The sequence below is a fragment of the Coloeus monedula genome (assembly GCF_965178545.1).
Source record: "Coloeus monedula genome assembly, chromosome: 3".
Classification (NCBI taxonomy): domain Eukaryota; kingdom Metazoa; phylum Chordata; class Aves; order Passeriformes; family Corvidae; genus Coloeus; species Coloeus monedula.
In genome coordinates this window covers 15,433,324-15,454,626 of record NC_138783.1, presented here as the reverse complement: position 1 = coordinate 15,454,626, position 21,303 = coordinate 15,433,324, and the positions used below count along the sequence as shown (strand labels likewise).

The 21,303-nt window shown below is 41.3% G+C and overlaps 3 protein-coding genes across 11 annotated transcripts in view; 1 reads left to right on the top strand and 2 right to left on the bottom strand.

Annotated features, from left to right (window-relative positions):
* The window catches only part of GABPA (GA binding protein transcription factor subunit alpha), a 102,544-nt gene extending 97,875 nt beyond the window's left edge, over positions 1-4,669 (bottom strand). For 3 of the 6 annotated variants that reach the window (XM_082279371.1, XM_082279370.1, XM_082279369.1), the window contains exon 1: positions 4,275-4,665. The gene's annotated coding sequence lies outside the window, so the exon portion shown is untranslated. Of the gene's footprint in view, positions 1-3,976; positions 4,210-4,274 lie in introns of those variants that run through there. The other 3 variants (XM_082279373.1, XM_082279374.1, XM_082279372.1) reach the window with 3 other exon arrangements.
* Positions 4,670-4,820: 151 nt separating this feature from the next.
* ATP5PF (ATP synthase peripheral stalk subunit F6) lies at positions 4,821-8,706 on the top strand. Of its 2 annotated transcripts, none has more exons than XM_082277502.1 (4): positions 4,821-4,949; positions 5,296-5,475; positions 6,803-6,927; positions 8,583-8,706. In XM_082277502.1, the coding sequence occupies exons 2-4, from the start codon at positions 5,306-5,308 to the stop codon at positions 8,609-8,611; spliced, it is 324 nt and encodes a 107-aa protein (XP_082133628.1). In that variant the 5' UTR covers positions 4,821-4,949; positions 5,296-5,305; the 3' UTR covers positions 8,612-8,706. The 2 variants fall into 2 exon arrangements, with proteins under 2 accessions (XP_082133628.1, XP_082133629.1); XM_082277503.1 differs by having other exon boundaries at positions 4,849-4,949; positions 5,293-5,475.
* A 138-nt stretch (positions 8,707-8,844) lies between these two features.
* The window catches only part of JAM2 (junctional adhesion molecule 2), a 57,903-nt gene continuing 45,444 nt past the window's right edge, over positions 8,845-21,303 (bottom strand). Inside the window, exons 5-10 of one of the 3 annotated variants that reach the window (XM_082277501.1) lie at positions 20,110-20,315; positions 17,806-17,908; positions 16,257-16,364; positions 15,278-15,293; positions 14,483-14,516; positions 8,845-13,515 (exon numbers count right to left, since the gene is read on the bottom strand). In XM_082277501.1, coding sequence (XP_082133627.1) covers positions 13,483-13,515; positions 14,483-14,516; positions 15,278-15,293; positions 16,257-16,364; positions 17,806-17,908; positions 20,110-20,315 — 500 coding nt within the window. In that variant the 3' untranslated portion in view covers positions 8,845-13,482. Of the gene's footprint in view, positions 14,517-15,277; positions 15,294-16,256; positions 16,365-17,805; positions 17,909-20,109; positions 20,316-21,303 lie in introns of all 3 variants that reach the window. The other 2 variants (XM_082277500.1, XM_082277499.1) reach the window with 2 other exon arrangements.

The following is a 21,303-nucleotide window of genomic DNA, read 5'->3' as shown; positions in this document are numbered from 1 at the left end:
CAGAAAAGAATTTTTTGTGTAAGTCACAGACCAACAAGACTAGACAATGTTTTGTGTCCTATCACACATTTTTTAATCCAAATACCAGAATAGCCTTTTAAAGCCAAGAATTCATCTAAAAAATAAATCCAAAAGCTAATATAGATTTCATAAAATATATTGTTATGCCTGTCCTCAAACAAATGTTCTAGAAGCAAACATGGGACTGTTAAGACATTTGCACAGAGCCCAAAGCCTGATTCTCTTGGAGGCACCCAAATTTATGGATTTTTTTGTTGTTGCTACGGGCCACCTACAGCAAAGCACATCTGAAAATTCAAACTACCTTCCCAGCATGGCTGAAAGATGCTTATAAATTTAAGCAGCATTTTACATTAAATGCTGCAGGAGGAAGTTAGGGAGAAGATCTGTGATTTCTTCATAGGCAAATAAAGTCAACAACAAAGTGTTTGTTGACTATCTCATCTTTCCACCCATGCCTCCCACAGGTGAACAGTTGATGACACGAGCACAATGAACCTATCTTGTGAAGTCCCAAACTAAAGCAGGATGTTAGCAATGAAAGGGAAAGCTATTCTGTGATGACATTCTCACTAACACTGCAGATTTTCATGCCCTGTAGAACACTGGAGTCTGTTGGGAACATAAGTGGGAAACAAAGAACTACAGCATTTGGTCTGCAAAGACATAGTTTGTCTAGTATTTTTATCTTTCACTAACCTGCACATATACCGTAACTACAAAATACACACGATAAAAAACCAGGCCAAATTATATTAACAGTTTACAATAAATAACACCATGAACTCATAGCGAAAGGAGAAGGAAGTACAAGTACAGAGGAAGAAAAAAACATTGGAGAAAAAGCAAAACATGACTATTATTTAAATATCCAAACCAGAACAGATCACCAAGTTCCATCCTGGAATCATCCTTTCCCCAGGACTACTCTATCCCAAACCCAACTATTAGCAAGAGTATCTACTGAAGACAAGATAATAAGGATATATATTAATCTTTAAAACTTCTCAAAAGTAATAGTAACCAACTATGGTTTACAGCTGCTATGTAAACTGTCTAAAGAAATTCAAACGACTCATCATCTCCTTCAAAAACTATTTTGTAAGATCAGTTGTGAAGAAATCAAGTGCTGCATGTGGTTCATTCTATAAGAAGCTACCAAGGTTAGGAAGTGAAAGATCACTTTAACAATATCTCAACTCTAGAAGCAAATCCAGAACCCGTTCACAAATCTGGCTGTGTGAAAGTCTCCAAAGGGCCAGCATAATGTCCACTGAACAGGGCCCCAGGAGTCCAATTCCTTTATCACTTAATCTTGTGTATCATTCTCAAGATAAGTGGGAAAGACAGAAACACAACTTCTGAAGAATGCAGACAGGCTTAAATATCTGAATGCACCGACACCTGCATGGTTACAGGTGATCTGTCAGACTATTAAAAAATATTTCAAAACCAAGGTTTGAGCAATGTCTCTTACTGAAAACTCCCAAAGAAGTAAACTGGTATGATAAAAGAGGGGCAAATGTCTTTTCTGTATTAGCAATCAAATTAAAAACACAAAACAAAGGTAAATTATCTTTTTTTTTGGTGATGAAGGGAGATTACCAGTAAGCTCACAAAGGGGTTAGGCCGGGATTTCTGTTCCTTGACATATCTGTATGTTATTTACCTAGAAAACAGTGCAAACTTACAGAAAGAACTCACCATCTTGATAGATTTCTGGCAGAAAATATTCAATACAGCTAAATGCAGAGTGATGCAGTGAGAAAATATTACTGCCCACAGTAACAGTACAGAATTAGGTAAGGCATTTAGAAGTCCCTATGGATTTGACTCCAAACTGGCAGCTGGAGTAGTAACTGTTCACTCCCTCTTCAAAGGCAATTCATGGTTGAATCTCACAGGCTATGCTATATTTTCGGATCCCTGGAGGGGCAGGAAAGAGGAACCCACGTGTAGGTACAAAAATGCTGTTAGCGAGGATTTTCTTGCCATTTTCTAAGTCCATGAGAGACTTTTCTCTCTCACAGAAGGGGTAGCAGGGAATGTAAACAACCAAGCCACCTGCAACCTTGAAAAGTCTTGTTTATGGTATAGTAGAAAAATATTTTGACAATGGATGTTTTAGGATTCTAGACAATCACCCCCAAGGGGTGGCTGATCCTTTGTCCAATTAGACTATGAAGAAAAAAGTCTACAAAAGAGTTCGTAAAATAATTAAATAAATCAATCTTGCTGCACAATTCCTGCCTGCTGGATCTTCTCTCCTCCTCCTCCCTATGGCTGCGGGACACGGTGATATACTGTAGCAACCAGGCCTGCGGTAATACCCAGGCATAAAGAGCAGGTACAAAAAGAGGAAGAAAGATGGTTCCACTACGCACAGATACAAGGAAGGGAGATGGGTATAAAGAATAACATGATGAAAACACATAAACTCGTTAAAGTTCATAGAAGCCTAAAGGGGAAAATTATTCAGTTTTCCTATGCTAGCATAAAGAGATTCCTCTCGATTTAAACATTTCACATGAAGTCTGGCAGTTTGTTGCTACAGGATGATGCAGAGTTTGAAAGTAAACATAGGTTCAGATGGGACTGAGCTGCCTGACCCTTCCCTGAAGGCTACTGAGAGACAAGAAGGCTCTAATAGCCTGGCTTGCCTGGAGGGCTCATGTGGCAGGAACATTACAACAGCAGCATTTGTTCAAAGGAGCATATAAAACTGTGGTTGATTCCTGGAAGGTTCAGCCTACTGATTTCTGCTTGTTTCCACTTTTTCCTTCAACCTAACAAGCCCTAAGATTTACTTGTTAGCCAAGAAGAAATCTGACCTCCACTAACATATGAGAAGGCATCTGTCAGCAGGGCCTTTCTCCCTTGTATGACAGCCCAGTGCTACTCCAGCATCTTTTACAGTCAGGAGACTGTAAAAGTCCCTTTGTTCTGTTTAAGATCTATCATTTTCCTAGAACACAAGGAGTTAAGTGAGGAATGAGCCCACCGTGATACGGGCACAAACTCTCTGAATAGAATTATGTTTGCTATCCCACCAGGTAATTGTGAAATGGGGTCCAGTTCTGGAACCCATACACCTTATCAGCTGATGCTGAAGTCCAGTCACTGGAGTTATCAGTGCCCCAGAGAAGCTCTGCTGTATGCAGCACATGGTTCTCATCCATCTGTATTACCCAAATTATAAAGCAAATCCAAATTATCCAAATTACAAAGCAGGTAACAAAGCAAACAGCCTGTCCTTTACAGATCAGCTTTTACAACTCATCAGCCAGTTCAGTTTTACGACGGAGATAGTGGAGCACTGAACAGGGTGGGGGAAAATCGCACCTTATCAACACTTCCTTATCAACAGCCAGAAGGGAGAAAATAAAGGCAAACTGGGAGCTGTGGCTGTGCAGCATGTGCCTGGCTGAACATTAGAAAGAAACAATGCAAGATCATGGAATGAATTAGGTTGGAAAAGACTTTTGAGATCATCATGACTGAACACCACCATGTCAACTAGACCATGGCACTAAGTGCCACATCCACTATTTCCTTTAACATCTCTAGGGATGGTGATCCCACCACCTCCCTGGGCGGCCTGTTCTGCTTGTTCCAATGTCTAATCACCCTCCAGTGCACAAATTCCTCTTAGTGTCCAACCTAAACCTCCCCGGCACAGCTTAAGACTCTTTTTACTGGTTTGTCGAGGAGCAGAGCCGACCCTCACCTGGCTGCAACCTTCTATCAGGGAATTGTAAACAGCAATAGGATTCCCCCCCGCCCCCCGGGCCTCCTCTTCCCCAGGATGAGTCCCCCAGCTCCTCCTCATCAGACTTGTGCTCCAGACCCTTTCCCAGCAGCTCCGCTGCCTTTCTGTCGACTCGCTCCAGCCCCTCTATGTCCTTCTCGGAGAGAGGGGCCCAGAACTGGACACATCACTCGACGGGCTTCTCACCAGTGCAAGGGGAGAACCACAAGACGCCACATCCTGTTACATTTTCATCCAAAACAAGGTTTTTACGAGCGGGAATAAGTTTTCAGGGACCGGGGAGGCCTCGCGAGCCCCGCGGTGGGAGCACTCGGTCCTTGAGCCCGGGGGCCCTTCCCCGCGACCGCCGAGGCGCCACCTCCCCATGGGCCCCGCTTCCCGCGGCGCCTCCGTGTCGTTGTTTGAACCCGAAACGGAAATGGGATCGCGGAGCCGCCGGGGAAGAAACGGAAACAAAACACGGGCCGGGCCGGGCCGCGCTCACCCGCCGCCACTGTCCGTCCGTCCGTTCGTCCGCCCACCGCACCGGCACGTCCCACCGTCCGTCCGCGTCCGGGAAGTCCCGCGGCTCCGGGTCCAGGACCGGCTTCGGGAGCGGGTCCGGGAGCGAGCTGCGCCAGAATCGGGGCGGCGCGCGGGCCCACCGCAGGGAAAACGCGCGACACCGCCGCACCCCCGCGCGAACTACGGCTCCCGCCGCACCCCCGCGCGAACTACGGCTCCCGGCGAGCCCCGCGCGGGAACTACAGTTCCCGGCGAGCCCCGCGCGGGAACTACAGTTCCCGGCGGCCCCCGCGCGGGAACTACAGCTCCCAGCGGCACACGCGGCTCCGGAAGGCCCCGAGCCCCTTCCCGTTACTTTGAAGTGGCTCTGTGCGGGCACAGTGCGTTCTGGGCTCTCCCGGGGCTCTCCCCGCGCTACCCCAGGTCCCGGTGGGCGCCGAGCGGGGCCAGGCGGTGTGCGGAGATGGGGATGGAGATGGGAGAACCCCGGGTGTGAGCGGGGGTGGGGGTTGGGGGTTGGTTCCCGGCGTGCACCGCGAGGACGGTGGGTGGGGTCGAGCGGAGGCGGTGGTTCGGCCAAGGTGACTGGGGAGCTTTGCTGGTTTGAAAGTGTCACGTTTTTTCTACTTAAACAACGCGGACAGCGGAATTCCAGGTTTGTCTGGGTTGTTCGGTCGCGGTTCCGTACCGAACGGGTTGCGGAGCTGTGCCTGTGGAGTCAGGGTGTCCTCGGGTTCAGTGGCTGCTGGAATTCCTCCCCATCGCCCCATGCTGTTTTAAATAACCTTTGAATACCTTTTTGCTTTAAAGTTCAAGTCCAAAGTACATTTTTCTTTCTTCTTCATGCATTTATTTTAATAATATCTTAATATAGAAAATATCCTTTGAATACTTTTCTGGTTTCTGCTCCAAGCTATTCTTTCGTCCTTTTCAAATGCATTTATATCCCTGTGACTAATTCTTTATTCCTGTTTTGGTGGTTTTTTTAATGGTTAAAGCAGCAGTGCCATCATGATCCTGCGGCAGATCTTGCGGCTTTCCTCCCTTTTCCAGTCCGCTGTGTCTGTTCACCTGCGCAGGAACATTGGGCTCTCTGCGATTGTCTTCAACAAGACAAAAGAGCTCGACCCGGTTCAGAAGCTCTTCTTGGACAAGATCAGAGAGTATAACACAAAGAGCAAGTAAGTAAAGGAAATTGTCTTAAGGAGGGAGCTGATGGCAAAAGGGGAAAACCTGTTGATGTTGACATAAAAGTATCAAACATGAGTGTTTGATTTTTGACAATTTGATCGTTTTGTAGGCTGGTCTCTAAATATTTAAGGTGCGTTTTCCTGCAACACTTAGTGATGGTTTCACTAGTGTGAAGGCTTGCTTGTTCTAGCATATCTAATAGAAAATACCAATTTTTTTCCCTTAAAAAAGAAAAAATATGATGTCGTTCTTCTTGGGCAATTAAGGCACTCAGTTAAGGTCTCTTGCACACAGCATGAATGTATTGGTATGTTAATTTTTACCCATCTACATGCTCCATAAATGGGGGGAAAAAGCTAAACAAACCCTATTTTTCTTTTTTGTTGGCTTTTTTGTTGGGGAAAACAGTTACTCTGTAGTCTTGTTTCCAGAAGCTGAATGGAAATAGCCTCCAAAAGTTATCGAGAATTAATGGAATTATCAGGATGGTTCATCTGCAGTTAATACACAGTTCCTTCAATTGGAATCTTAGATTCTTGTAATGTTTGAATGAACTACTGACCAGGAAACTAAAACTATAGTTCTATATAGTAACTACATACAACTATAGTAATTCTGTGTAATTTATTCTTGGGAACTATTCCTGGGAAGGAATTAAAACACTTCTTAGCTCTACTGGTGGAAGATATGTGTATCCTTACTTAGGAACCCATCTGTGTAGGGAGGCAGATATTTGCTGGTTTTACCAGTTATAAGCATGGATCATGTGCTGGTACAACTAAGTGATGGCAATCTAAAGATTTACTACTTTAGTTGTCTGATATTTGTATCCAAGAAGTTCTGGTTGTGGTGGGGGGTTTTTGCTTCTTTAGCTTTCAAAACATGTTCTGTTGGTAAGAACAGTTAAGCTTTACTAACTGAGATAACTATTTCAGAGATAGAAGAGGTGCAAATCACAATTTTGTTAGGAATTCACACCTGGAACAAACAAAACTAAAAGCCCTGAGAGCCTGCATGTTCATCACTGTAGTTTTATTGCTTCATAAGACCACCTTTTGTCACAAAAGGCTTGGATTTTCATCCCTGATAGTTGGATCTTCATTGCTGATAGCAGAAAACCTTTACTCTGAGAATCTTGTTTATTTGTAAGGTAAGAAGGCCCTAAGGTGTCATAGCTTGAGTTTGGAAATATTTTAAATTATTTCCTTTGGTTCGTTGTTGAAAAGGTTTTAATGCATAAGTGGGCTTGAAAATGTCGAATTTTCCATGTGAAATGTTAGAAGTGAGTTGTTAATCACAATTTTTAATGTTTTCTAGGCAAGCTGGAGGGCCTGTTGATGCAGGACCTGACTTTCAAAAAGACATGAATGAATCCCTTGCAAGACTCCAACGGGCATATGGTGAGGGAGATCTCACCAAGTTTCCAGAATTTAAATTTGAGGGTGAGTTAACAATCTTACTGAATTCTAATTGCAAGTAGATAATGTTCACTCACAGGTTTTCTTAATTCCCCTTTAGTTTCTATTTATACCATTAATTTAATGTAAAATGCCCTCTGGGAATCTTACGCTTTTGCACAGTTCACATCTGATTCCCTGTGCCTCCTATTTTGATTATTTGCCTTTTCTAGCAGAGACGTGGTCTTCCTTACACTAATGATTAACAAAACTTGCAGTCAGGTCAGGCTATGTTAATTGTCCTTCAGAGACCCTAAAAGAAAGAGCTCAAATAGAAATAGCCTAGGGCCTGTATTTTTCTCATCTTGTCAAAAAGATCAGCAGACTATAATGTGAATATCAGTTAGTCTTACATCATCCAAACTGTGACTTCTTTGATTTTGTAGGCTCCTCCAGAAAGCCACTGATTTCAGAAAATGAACATAGGACTTAACTTTCTTACTTAAAAATATTTTGTGGCTAAATTATATTAAACCTTTTTCTTCAGCTATTTAGGTATGACTTCTGTTTAAGTGGTCTAAGTTTGTTTTTGCATGGAAGGGAAAAGGCAGACAGCATAAGACTTGGTGGGTATCTGGCAGCCATCCAAGGCCAAGCCACCATAGTCAGTGACTTGCGATTCTGACCAGACTGTCTGGGACTTCTAATTTAGACTAGGAACACACCCGAAAACATTTTGGGTTTTGGTAGTATTTCAGTTGGGTAAAGTTGGTGTCAAGTTTTTACTGGTGCAGATAAAACAGAGTACTTGTAAAGTAGAATCTATGAATCCATGGCTTTTCTTTTTTATTTTTCCACAATTTTAGGGATGTAGTTTCTCTATATTCAGTTTTATTTCTGTGTCATATGTGAAACTATGCATATTAAAATTCCACTTGTTTTTGTAAGGAAAAAGGATTTGTGTGACCATGGGAACAGAACAAAGACAGGCACAACTATGTTCTTTTACCATTGTTGTCTGTCCTTGATCTAATTTAAATAAGGTTTCAAATCTGAGTAATTATATGGTAGGAAGTTAAATTTTTTTACCTTAGTGATGCTTACTATAAGCTGACCCTTGCCCCTTAGACTTTGTATTAAAGAGAGCAGGCATTAGTAGCCCAGGTGCCCAAAACTCTAACCTTTGTGATCCTGTACCTTTGACATCAAGAACTCCTTGGTCAGTGTTTGCATGTATCTTGAGAGAGTATCTTGCTGACTGGAGTTGAAATTGTGTGCTCCTCTCTGTTAATGTACATGGATAATACGCTAATCAAAGGGAGAGAAGAGCTTGGTTACTTGTTCTTGTATCAGAGCTATGTTGGAAATACTCATCCAGTAGCATTCTGGTTGACTTCTTCAGTTTCCCTGCTGTCTTCTCCCCTATCCCAGATGTTGTTAAAAGCTGTTGTGGCAGAATGTTACTGAGGCTTAGCCTTCATACATAACTCTTGCAAGGTGGAAAAGACCTGCCTCCAGCATAGCTACTCTTTACTGCTGCCCACATTTAATCAGTAAGTGGGGATGTAGACTGCAACGTACTGCTTTAGCTTGCCAACATAATGGTTAGCTTTCTTCAAATTACAAATTAATTGTGGTGTTTGAGGATGGAATAAAAAGAGACTAATAGGAATTTTCTCTTTTTCCCATTTTTCCTGTAGAGCCCAAGTTTGAGGAGACTCCAAAGTGATCTCTGCAGCTTGTACACCAAACAGCAGTGTACAGCCATGGAGTTGCTGAATATGGCACCAGTTGTAATTTAATAAATCTAGTGCTTCAGTTTGATTTCAGTGGTGTGAAGAAGCTCTTAACTGCATGGTGAGCATACTTAGCTGTGATCATCAACTCTTACATGACAGCGGGAGCTGAGTAGTTCTGCTCAATGTTAACTGCAAAACTCCTTTGTGAGCTATGTTTTAATGCTGAGATATTCTAACACTCATAATGATACACCAGGAAGCAACTACTTGTTCTGTTGAGTTTATCCAAAAAGCTTCTGCAGAAAAAAAACACTATGAACCTTAAGTCTGTAGCAAAGCCCTACAGTAGTGATGGAGCTGCACAGCCAAAAGCATAGGCACAAATGCCTTAATTCTACACTGCATCAATGAACACAAAGGTGATGAAGTGTTAATCTTCCAGAAGAAACTGAAATCTGCTAATGAGGTTGTAAGGTGTGAATCTCTGTGACTGAACTATTGACACGAACACTTTAGCTTCTGAGGACCTATTTATTTGTAATAATTATTACCTGAAAAATTACATAAACACATCAACAGTTAAGAGCCTACATACTACCATTTGAATTGTACTGGCATGATTTTTCTTCAGAATGAAATTACATATGCAGCCTACAGAGAGAGGGACTTCCACATTAGACACTAAAACACTTGCTTGAGTTTTAGTTACAGGAAGATTTATTTTGTCAGCATAGTGAGTTTACTTCTGCACAGCTACACACTTAGAGGCAATTTTGGCAAATCTAATACAATTTCAAAGTCCTAGTAAATCAGAATTGCAGGAGAAATTGAGCTCTTGACAATGGTTGAGACACAAGTAGTGAGGTCATCTATGAAAGTTATTTGAATAGATTGTTCCAAGCTGCAAGAGTAAATTTTGTATTGCTGCATGTACATATGAAAAAAATGAGAAGCCTTCACACAGAACTAAATTGAATATGCAAGTTAATTTTTTGGGGGTTTATGTTTTTTTGAAATTCCATCACAGCTAGGTTGACTAAATATTGGCAGTTTCAGCATGTAATACATGGAAACAATATTTACAGAGCAGAGGTCAAAAGATCCCTTGGTGTTGTGGTTTAATCCCAGCTGGCAACTAAGCCAGCCACTGGCTCACTCCCTGTCTCCTCCCCCTACTGTAGGGAAGGGAATTGGAAACAAAACTCACTGGTTGAGATAAAGCAGTTAAATAATTGAACCAAAGTAGTAATAAGGGAAAAAGAGAGAGAGAAAACCTGAGACGCCTAAGTGATGCATGGCACAAGTGCTCATCACCACTTGCTGACTGATGCCCAGCCCGTCCCCCAGCCAACTTCCCCCCAGTTTATATACTGGGCATGATGTTCTATATCCCTCTGGCCAGTTCAGGTCAGGGTCCTGGCCCTGTTCCCTCATGGCTTGAGCACCTCACTGGTAGAGCATTGCACACTGAAAAATCTTTGACTCAGAGTAAGGACTGCTGAACAACAACTGAAACATCAGTGTGTTACATTATTTTCATATTAATTCAGAAAAACAGCTCTGTACCAGCTACTAGGAAGAAAATTAACTCCCAGCTGAAACCAGAAAAGTATCAATCAGCTGCTTATTCCATACCATTTATGTCATGCCAGGTCCCACGCTTTCCAATATACCACCACTTTTCCCGTCTTTTTATGGACGCACACAGAGTTCCTTAATCTATAGACAACTCCTATAGAAATCTACTGAGTTCATTTAGTCCATGACTTATGAATGTCATAAACAGTCTTTCAGGGCAGGAAAGAGGGTGTTTGGTGTTGGACTGTTGCATGTTGAAGCCAATTCTTATTCCATCACTGTTCTGTTTGCCTGGTTACATCAAAGTTCATTCTCAGCGTGGCAGTTTAAGGGAAGTTGGGTTCAGATCCCCAAAGCTGGAGGGGTGGAGACAGGCATGAGGTGCCCAGTACAGTGGTGGTCATGCAGCTGACATAGAAGTTCTAATATACAGCATTATACAGCAATTAACATCACACAATTCACTGGCTATTCAATCAAATCTACTCAATGCACAAACGAGACTTGCCCATCCTCCCGCCTTACCAAGTGTGCCCAGGTCCTTGAGCAAAAACAGTACTACAGATGAGTTTGCCTTTGCCCAAGGCAGGAATAATCCCAACTGTTTTCTGCAGCACATTTTTCATGTGCACTACAGGAACTTTATTCCCTTCTACAGTAAAAGTTTTGATTGGGCAGGGCCAGCCCACTTGGCAGATCTTCCAGTGCTGACTCACCAGGTGGCCTTTGCCAATGTGCATCCCAATGTTTGAAGGTCCCCCTGCCCATTGCTCTCAGTGTAGTCTAACAGTCCATTGGATCATTTGGTTTTCTCAGCTGGTGCATGATACAATATACCCACTTAATGCCACGTTCTTTTGCCCAAGCATCTGTGAGTGTTTTCCAAGTATTTCTAGCTTAATTTGTTCAAAGGCTTGGTGTTGCTCAGGGCCCCATGTGAAATCATTCTTCTGAGTGACTTGATAAAGAGGGCTTACAATCAGACTGTAGTTTGGAATATGTATTCTCTAAAAACCCACTGCATCTAAGAGAGCTTACTTTTTGAAGAAATGGATTAGAATTTCTTTCTATAGGATCAGGAGTAAATTCAGCCCTTCCACTCTGCCTGGGAAACCATCCACTGGAGATGGGAGTAGCAGCTCTCCTGGAAGAACCCCCATTTGGAACTGTTTTCCTCACAATCCATGTACCCATGTCTCTAGGGTCAAGGTAGGTCTGCCATCCCAATTCTTCATGGCCTCTCTGTGGTCTCCCAGCTAAACCCCCAGGGTATCCCCTAGTGTGTACCTTCCATATCCTCTTTCTTGAGCCAATGCTTACTGTTATTAGCATGAGTCCATAGAGGTGGGTCCATACAGATGGACATACCCTCTTTGAACCACTGAAACTCCTGGGACAGTTTATCTGATAGTTTCTCCACAGATGAGATGAGAGAGGAAAAGAGGTTGTCTTCATATACCTGGAGATGGCAATCCACTGCATCCACAGATGGTGGTGTGGTGTCTTTCCAGATTAATGTTGCCAGTGGGTTGGTGTGTGCTCTTGGTACACTTTACAAACTTCCACCACATGGGTCGTGTGCAGAGGAATTGGTCTGGATCTGTGGGAAACCGTGTATTGTCCAGGTCAAAATAAATAATCTCTAGCGCAGCTAATTCTCTCAGGCTTTGGATATCTTTCCACTTGCATGGTGACATGTAACATCTTTCTTGTAAGGATACCTTTCCTTCATGCTTGACAGGAGTCACTTCCAGAGGCTGAGGACTTGCATCCCTTATGCAATCACCTTGTCAATGCCTGCTTTCCTAGAAAGTGATTCCTACCTTCTAATTCCAATCCGCTAGCCCTGTTAATCCCAGCATCAGAGCAACCAGGTGGTAATGTGCTCATCAGGACAACAGCTGAAATATTTATGTATATCCCTCAGCTCACTCAGGAGTAAGGATTGAGTGGTTGCCTCTTGTTGGCCTGTCCCTGAAGTTTGTGTAGGCACAATACATGTTGATGGGGTTTTGGCAGCCACAGATCATTTCTTCAATCTAAAGAAGGCCTGAACCATACGCAACAACATACTGGTTGCTACTGAAAGGACCAGGTTGGTTTCAAGGGTAGTGACAAGATATGCAAAGTCCTTAAAATTCTCAAATGCTACTGTAATCATCCTGGAGGGGAAGGAAGGTGTTTTTCCCATGGGTTGGCTCTCTGAGGGTAAAAGGCAGTAGATGTAACTGTGGATTGTTTCCACCAGGTGGCTCCCAAAGGACGGCAGGGACACCCCATGCAGGCTTATGACCAGCCATTCTATCATATCACAAGCCAGTACAACAGAGAACAACACAGGCCTAGAGCAAATGAATCAATATGGTGACCAGCAACCATTAAACCAATACAACGAAGGCTTATAACAAATTTTTTTTAATATGCTCTAGTCAGATCTGGTTTTATCACAACCTTTTGAGTCCCATGTTGGGTGCCAAAGAGGACTGTTGGGGTTTAACCTCAGCCAGCAGCTCAGGCCCATGTGGTTGCTTGCTCACTGCCCCCGTCTCAGCCCCAGTGGGAGAACTGGGAAAATAAAGTAAAACTGGTGGGTTGAGAGAACAATAGTTTAATAATTGAAACAAAGTAAAATAGAATACTAATAATACTAATGATAATAATAACAACAACAATTAATATTAATTGTAATGAAAAGGAGAGAGAGGAGTAAACCCCAAGAAAGTCAACAGCACAACAGTTTCTCACCACCCACTGACCACTGCTCAGCTTGTCCCCCAGCAGCAGTCGGCTTCCCCTGGCCAATTTCCCCAGTTTAAATACTGGGCGTGATGTTCTGGTGTGGAGGTGGTCACCAAGCACCAAGCCTGTTTGGGTTCAAGAAGGGTTTAGACAACGTTCTCAGGCACATGGTGGGATTCTTGGGGTGTCCTATGCAGGGCCAGGAGTTGGACTTCATGATCCTGATGGGTCCCTTCCAACTCAGCTTATTCTATGATTCTATGAATATCTGTTTGAACAGCTCAGATCAGCTGTCCCAGCTGTGTTCTGTCCCTGCTTCTTTTGCACCTCCTCACTGGAAGACCATGGGAATCTGAGGACTCCTTGACTTGGAATAAGCACTACTCAGCAGCAACTAAAACATCAGTGTGTTATCAACTTTATTCTCATGTTAAATCCAAAACACAGCTACTATGGAGAAAATTATCCCAGCTGAAACCAGGACTCTTTGATACTTTTGTATAACAAGTAGTCATTTGATATCCCTCACAGAGGCTGAAATCTTCTAAATAACAAAGGACTTGGTATGCTTGAAATCCTAAATGAAACAAACAAGGTTACATAAATAATAATTCAAAGATTTTAATCAGGTTAATATTTAGTGTACATTTCAGAAGAAACTAAGGCATCAAGATTGACAAGAAATGTGTCCGATGCACTATTAGTTAATGTTTATTCTTTTCTGGGATGGGAGGTCTACAAAATGCACTCTACACAGAAGTAGTAACCTATTCATAAAGACAAGTATCAAACATCTCTGTTCAGAATCTGATTTTTAAGTTCATTAACACCAATAAATAGATACCATAGCTCTTCAAAGCTTTATCCTTCTCACTCAGAGCAAACAGATAGTTGGTCACAGTAAGTTTCTTATATACATACTAGGTCACGGAATAAGCTCATGCAATTTAGTATGTTTTGTTTCAATTAAGGAAATGGGTGGTGTTCAGGGATCTTTTAAGGTTACATTAGTATTACTAATGCTACTTAAACTCCTAATGTCCTTTAACTGTAGAGAGTAATATTAAGTCAGTCCTAGTTGAAGTTTTACTTAGAGCTCCATTCCTTTTGCACCAATCTGAAAATCTGGAACAATGTACGTGTAGTTAAAGCCCTTGGGCCCACTCAAGGAAGTGGGGGTGGAAGCAGTAAATTCAGCTTCCATATTTAGTCAAGTCTTTTGACCCACATTATTCTTAGAAGAGTTAGGGCCAATTTTTCTCTCACTGCTGTCTTGGACTGTGTCTCAGTTAGTTAATCAATATGTACAAGAAGATGCAAAGTATGGAGCAAAGTGCTGTAGTTGTGTGGCACTTGAGACTGTGCAACAGGAAGCTGTAAATGCAGACAGAGATAAAGTATCTCCAGGTACTGGTGACAGGTACAGCATGGCAGGAGTGAGGAATTGTGTATGTGTGCAAAGACATTACACATCTAAGGATATTTAAGGATATCTGAAGATATCTAAAGCTTTTAAAACATACTACTGAACACAAAAGACTTGCCTTTTCACTTGTAGATTGATAGTTCGTCTTCTTTCTGTTAACAAAGCAGGAAAGGAATACAGGTTAAATAGTGACTTTTCTGGTGTTGGGTTTATCCCTTTGGGAACCTTATATATGAATGCATTTTTCCAGATTTCCAGCAATCCTCCAGTGTTTTTCCCCCCACCTCTTAGAAAAAAGTTACAATAATAAATCCATTGAATGCTTTTAGGTATCAGTCATTATCTTATAAACCACTGCCAATCACCTTCTTTAGCTTGTCTTTTCAAGTCGTCCAGTTAAACTTTTTGTCTAGCTCATGGCCAGAACTAAAACACCTTGAGGAACTCTGACTTGCTACTAAGAAATTTGAGCGAAATAAATCCATATCAAAGGAGTAGACCAGGCATTGTCAGAAAGTTTGCACCAGTCATATTTTTACAAAACACTTCCTGAAATAACCTGTAGATATGGATATGAGAGCAGTCCAATTTGGTTTGGATTGTCTTTTGTCTAGTTTGAAGAGGAGACACATGAATACCTATAGCTGAGTTAGAAGTGTAAGCTATAACTATGTAAGAAGACACATCTCTGCATATTTACCACAGTAATGTAATGATTCACTTTCTGACCAGGACACTGGTTTCTAATAAGGAAAACAGCTGTTGTGTAGGATCAGGTTTATCTCAGTGTCAAGAAAGCTATTGCACAAGAATCATGTTAGAAAGGCTGTAAAAATCATTACGGTTACTAAATCATCTGAAATGTAAATGAAGTTTGCAGTGATTTATGTACTACTTGCATCAAGATACTTACTGGGAAGAGCTTTCCTCTGAAAAAGAAAGAAAAAAGAATTAGTACAAGAACAGTTTCCTTAGCTGATTTAAAGTTCTTTGAAATAGTTATTCCTAGAGTATTCAGCTCTTCAGTTTCTAGAAGGAGTTTCTGAACTAATTGTCTCTTTTTGGTCTAGTGAGTTTAAGAAGAAGAAAGATTAGGTTGCTTTCAAGGGTAAATGAAGCTCCAACTCTAATGTGCAGCTCTGTAGCCTCTGATACTTTCAGGCAGCTGACCTTTTCAGACCCTGATGTTTGGCATTCATTGTTGCTGTGCTCAGCCCTACAGGTACCGATGTAAAGGATACAGAGAGGGTTGCTGGGTGTCAAGCTTTTTGCAGTAATCCCTAAAAGCAAACATTTTCCATGACCCAGAGGAGAAGACAGTTAATTTAGTTTCCCTTTCATCAGACCTCAGCTGGTCAGGTGTTGTAGACTAAAACTGGCGTATTTTTATGTTGCCTTTCTTAGGCATTCCTTATCAAAACTAGGGTGGAAAGGTTCCAGGAACCAGGGTCTGGCTCGTTGCTTTCTCGAGCTGGTTGTTTGGTAGCCTTAAGCAACTGCACAAACATCTCCATGTCATTTTCAAAGTACCTTTTGCAGTAGATGTTAGCAGAATAAAAATGTCTGCACAAAACGCTGCTATTTTAATGCACTCCAGCTTTAGTACCACAGAGTTAGAACCTTCATGGAAAAGAGGACATATCATCAGAATCATAAAATTATGGAGTGGTTTGGGTTGGAAGGGACCTTAAAGATCATCTAGTTCCAACTCCCTGCATAAGCAGGGACACCTTCCACTAGACCAGGTTGTTCAGGACTCCCTCCAACCTGTCCTTGAACACTTCCAGGGACGGGGCATCTACAGCTTCTCTAGGCAAGAGTGTGTGTCATGGAAACTCTGCTAAACACAGACAGTTTTTGACACAAGGAAGGAGTGATTTTATTCTACTTACTTGCAAAGTAGCCCTTTTTTTGGGCATAGAATACTCCAAGGCCACACAGTACCATCACCAGAGCCACAAATACTACAGCCGCAATGATACCACTTACATTAAGGTCATCTGTAATTATAAAACAGAAGTCAAATGTTCTAAATTGTAAAAATTTCCACTGGCTGGACTTTTCCCTAATTACCACAGACATCTTTTGTATCTATAGGTGTTCTTTGGCCCAAGATGCATAAGTTAATTAGTAATACTTAGAGATGTATTTAATCAGTAAAAAAGCACTACTGCGTCACAGCCACTTTAACAGAAGTGCTTGGTACATATCAACTGCTTAGTTTGGGTCAAAAGTAAGGAAAGAGTAAGAAGGATCAAGGGATACATACTCCTCATCATATCTACCCCAGGTAAGTATTACCCAAGTCATATCTCTCTGAGGGAAAATACCTTGAAATCTTTATAAGTCTTAAAGCAAGTTTTTTCATATAGTTAATTTGCTTAACACAACTGAAACAGCTGATGACGGTTGGGTTCCACTTCTAAAGAACTCTTCAAATGAGTTGTTTAAAACAGAATTACTTTTAGTTTTTAAATAACAAGGCTTTTAAAATACAACACAATAAAGCAGAGTTGCCTGAAGTTAAATTCTACACCAGGCTACTGAAACATCCATTTTTATTTTGGAGGTGATGGCTTGAGTTCAACCATGACAAAGACCATGCCCATATCCTCATATAATCACTAAGAGCTTCAGACAATCATCCATTTTAGGAAAACCAAAAACATCAACAAGCAGAAACATTTTCATAGGTTTTTGTTATGTTTCCAATTACTTATTTGGATTCCAACTTTAGGCATATGTTAAGATATGGTTGAGATTTTTACCCTGAAACGTATCAATTTTTGTACAATTTAGGCTGATAGTAATTTAGGACTTAGTGTGTATTTTCACAGAGCGCTTCTATCTCAGTAGCTTGAGGAACAATTGCTCATAATCCACCAGGAATGCATTAAAAGCCATGACACTGATTTTCAGCTAAGTTCCAAGAAAGCACCATATTAAACTTTGCAGTTCCATGTACTGCTTTACAGAACACTTGGACAGGATCTTCTCTGCAGTAATTATTAGGATTTGTTACCATTTGCTTTTCTATAATATCTCCAAGAACCAGCTGTATATTTTGCAAAAACCTTCATGCATTTTGGGATATTACAGACTGTTCCAATTAAGTTCTCCCATGAATGAATCCCAAAAGGGAGGCTTTATAAAGAGGAAACACCCCAGTGGACTGGCACACTCTTCCTGTAAGCCTTCCACAAAAAAAGCATTTGGAAATATTAATGTTCTCATATGTCCGATGCTTTTCTGTGAAGTTAGTGTTTGGCAATCTAAAAGCTAATTACTGTGATAAGGAACTTATTATTTCTCCTCCCCCCAAATGCCATAGCCAAATAAAAAGATTTAATTCAATCTGGTCTTAGCTTCTCAGTTGCACCATGCAATTACATAAATCCTACTGCAAGACTATTTTCCACCCTTATTTTCTTTAACACATACCAACTTGCATTCGCTTCACTGAACATTTCTGAGATAATCCAATACCATTGGAGGCTTCACAGAAATACTCTCCAGTGTCATTCTTTGTAACTGTATTAAACAGCTGTTAAGAAAGAGTCCAAAACCATTATCAGAACAGGAAAAAAAAATCCTGTAGGATAGAAATTTTGACATGTCAGTGTGTGAATTTGTAGTTTTAAACAAATAAAGCCCAAAAAAACCCTGAAGGCAAGTAAGAAATTCTGGTCCATCTCAACCTTGTAACAGCTCTCTAGTCATATTCCCTGGTCCTTCAACTTCTGCTTGTTGCCTAAGAGGTTCCTTTAGATGGACATTTAATTAAGTGGAGTGTATCTACAAGGAAATTCTTTTTCAGTGAATCAGAACTTTCCAATAATATCCACTTTTTTAGATATGTTCTAATTTCAGAATACCTGAAACCAAACAGTTAGTTCATTTTATCAAAACAACAACCCCATTAATTGATCCTTCAAAAAACTTGACACATACTACTTATGACGCATTGTCGGCTGAAATTTTTCAGAAGTAAAGAGTTGTTTGAGTGGTTCTCAACCCTTCAAAAACGCACTTTATGTCTTCTTCCAGCAGAGGAATGCTAAACCACACTATCAAATACTACTACTACTGTAAAAATGAAAATGAGGAAGTGAGACTGTAGCCGGACATCTCCTCCTGCCACAGAAGAGCTTATCTGTTGCTTGTTAGCTGGTGCAATAACTCAGGGCATCTTGCTCTCACATGAGCCTCACATGAGCCTTGGTGAAGTAACTCAGTCAGGACAGTTTGCCTTGTAGTGAATTATTTCATCACCACGGCATTGATGCTTTCAGCTGACAGTAAACATCTTGCTGTGGAAGCAGATGTGGAAAGACAAGCTGGAATTTCTGACTGACAGACACCTCACTTTACAAATTACAAAAGCTACACTGTATTTTCACAAAGCAGAAATCCTCTGCACATTCCCTGGAAATGTAGGGGGTCTTCTCCCCAAAGTCAGGATGCTGCTTTGTGGTTACTCTCTCAGGGGTTGAGTGGAAGGACTCTGTGTACACTACTGGCAACTTGGTGTTAAGTTACATTGACTCCTAATCTGTACTCTTTCTTTTCTAGCTATAATATAGATACCTTAATGTCATGCACTGTTTTATGTAATCTACTAGTAGTTCTTTTGTTTTATACTGTGTAATAAGTAACTGTCTAAGGCCTCTTGTCTGTTACCTTCTGTCTATTCAATAAGTAACTAATTTTATAATAGACCTAATTGTCCATTCTTAAGAACCTGTGAGCCAGAGCAATTTAAGTGCAGGTCACCTAAGTACAGCTACTGCCAAAAATCTAAGCCTAAGGCAGGGCTTGTCTAAAGCTCTCACTTGATCCATAACAAAGAGATGACAGAGACTGACCTCATGTAAATTCCAGTGTTTGTCTCTATTTTTTAAATCATTAGACTTGTTACCTGTTCTTTTTAATGTATGCCATACATCAGTATTTTCAGAAGTGATTAGTAAGTTTGAGTAGTCCACCTGATTTCCATGGTGTGCTGAAGGATCCTCAGAACATCTGAATGCTTAGTCATACTTCAGTTTCCACATCTGATTTTGCACAAGAGTAGGGTAGTCTTAGAACAACTCTTTGCTTCTGAAAAATCTCAGCACTCTAAGTAGCATCAAGTTTTTTCGAAGGATCAGCTAGTGGGGGAAGAATGAGAGAGAGAGACAGCCAATTCTGAAGTAAAAAAACCCAACACCACAGCCCACTAAGCAAACTACAACTAAAACAAAGAACCTACTAAGCTTACTTATAGTCCCAACTCATTCCCACTGACTTCACAGGTCCTGGATGGGAACTTATAAATTGCATTGGATTGCAGAGATTCTGTACTGCCCTGAGTGGTGCACTCCCCCTGAAGTGTGTGAAGGTACTATTCCAAATGTTAAGGTTCTGTTACATATAGCTCCGTTTCCATGCCAAGACCTCATGCTTACCTGGCACTAGTTTACCAACTGACAAGGTAAAATTTGTCATGTATTTCTAGATTCTCAGTTACCACTACTGCAGCCTTGCACCTCACCCAATTTGTGTGGATCACTCAGTGTCAGTGGCTTGTCACTGGTTTGAGGCAGAAACTACCTTCTACATTTCTCAGCACATATTTCGGCATGACACTGACCTCCAACAAAGACCTTGTGAGTTTTTGGATTAAGACCCCTGTGCATCATTGCACTGAACAGTAAATTTGTCTCCTTGATAGCTATCTAAGACAGAGTTGGTTATTATACTTACCAGAGTGCCAGACTTTTTATTCATGGTGTAAGTTATGTTTGCTGCTCTAGCACTGCCTGTTCCTGTCTTCTCCAGCAAGGCAACGCCATTCTTGTACCACTGGTACTCAGACGGAGGGGAGCCCTCCGTTTCCTTACAGCTCAGCTGCACGACTGTTCCTGTCATTGCGGAGCTGGGTACGTCACACATTGGAGTAGTCGGAGCAACTGGACAGTGAAATTGCACTTGTTACACATGCACTTTTACATATATACATGTACTGTCCACATGACAACAGGCTGACAGTCATAGTGAGGAGGTGAGCACTTGTGTACATTTGATAACTACCACATCAATGAAATGAGGTGCAGGAGAAGGGTTAGAAGGCAGAATCGTGCTCCTGAGAGCACAGTAAAATTTATGAGTTGCTAAAAATGGAAGAGGTGCTTACTGCCAGCCTCCCCCCACCATATGCTGTGTCATCCTGTCTCCAATCTGTGCACTTTCATCCAACCCCAGAGAGTTCGTTTTACTTTGTTTCTTGTATGGAACCTCTTGTTCACAGACAGAGATGGGATAACTCAGGGAATCTGTAGTCCAGCAATTGCCTCCTTCCCTGCCCTAGTATTTAAAAACTGAAGGGAGGAAGAGGAAAAAGAGTTTTTGTATTAAAAGGAGTCGACTTTTGAGAAGTGATTGTCAGATTAACTGACTGGCAGTCATCATAAGCACTTTGTAAACCCCAGTCTGATGACCAAAACCAATTGGTTACTACATTCCAGTTTAAATTAAAAACAAACATTCCCCCACAGAGATGCAGAAGAACTGTTTGTTCCTTCTCCTATCAAGATGAACGTCTCTTTTTTGATTTTTAATATGCAAACAGAAAAGAAACTTAATTTTTTATTTTTTGGTACTTAACATTATGTAGAAGACAAATAATGGTGTGAAGGCATCCATGGAACATTAAAAGAACAACTGACACCTTAACAAGTATTGATAGTTTTTTCTTGGTTGATTTTAAGACAAAAAGCAGAAATAAAGAAAACCAAGTGCAACACTAATTCACATTAACTTTCAAAAAGGTTTGTAAACAACACATTTCCCTTTCTCCTTTGGCCCTGAAGATTTCAACTTTAAATTAAGAAGCCACATTTAAAACAGGAAAGCTGTTGAGAAAGTAGAAGAAAAAAGGATTAAGTGGGGTTACCTCGT

Excerpts from the sequence above, each read along its gene's own strand:
- ATP5PF (XM_082277502.1), top strand. The coding sequence starts at position 5,306 with ATGATCCTGCGGCAGATCTTGCGGCTTTCCTCCCTTTTCCAGTCCGCT. Across the intron at positions 5,476-6,802 it reads GAGTATAACACAAAGAGCAA|GCAAGCTGGAGGGCCTGTTG; the intron begins GTAAGTAAAGGA and ends AATGTTTTCTAG. Across the intron at positions 6,928-8,582 it reads TCCAGAATTTAAATTTGAGG|AGCCCAAGTTTGAGGAGACT; the intron begins GTGAGTTAACAA and ends TTTTTCCTGTAG.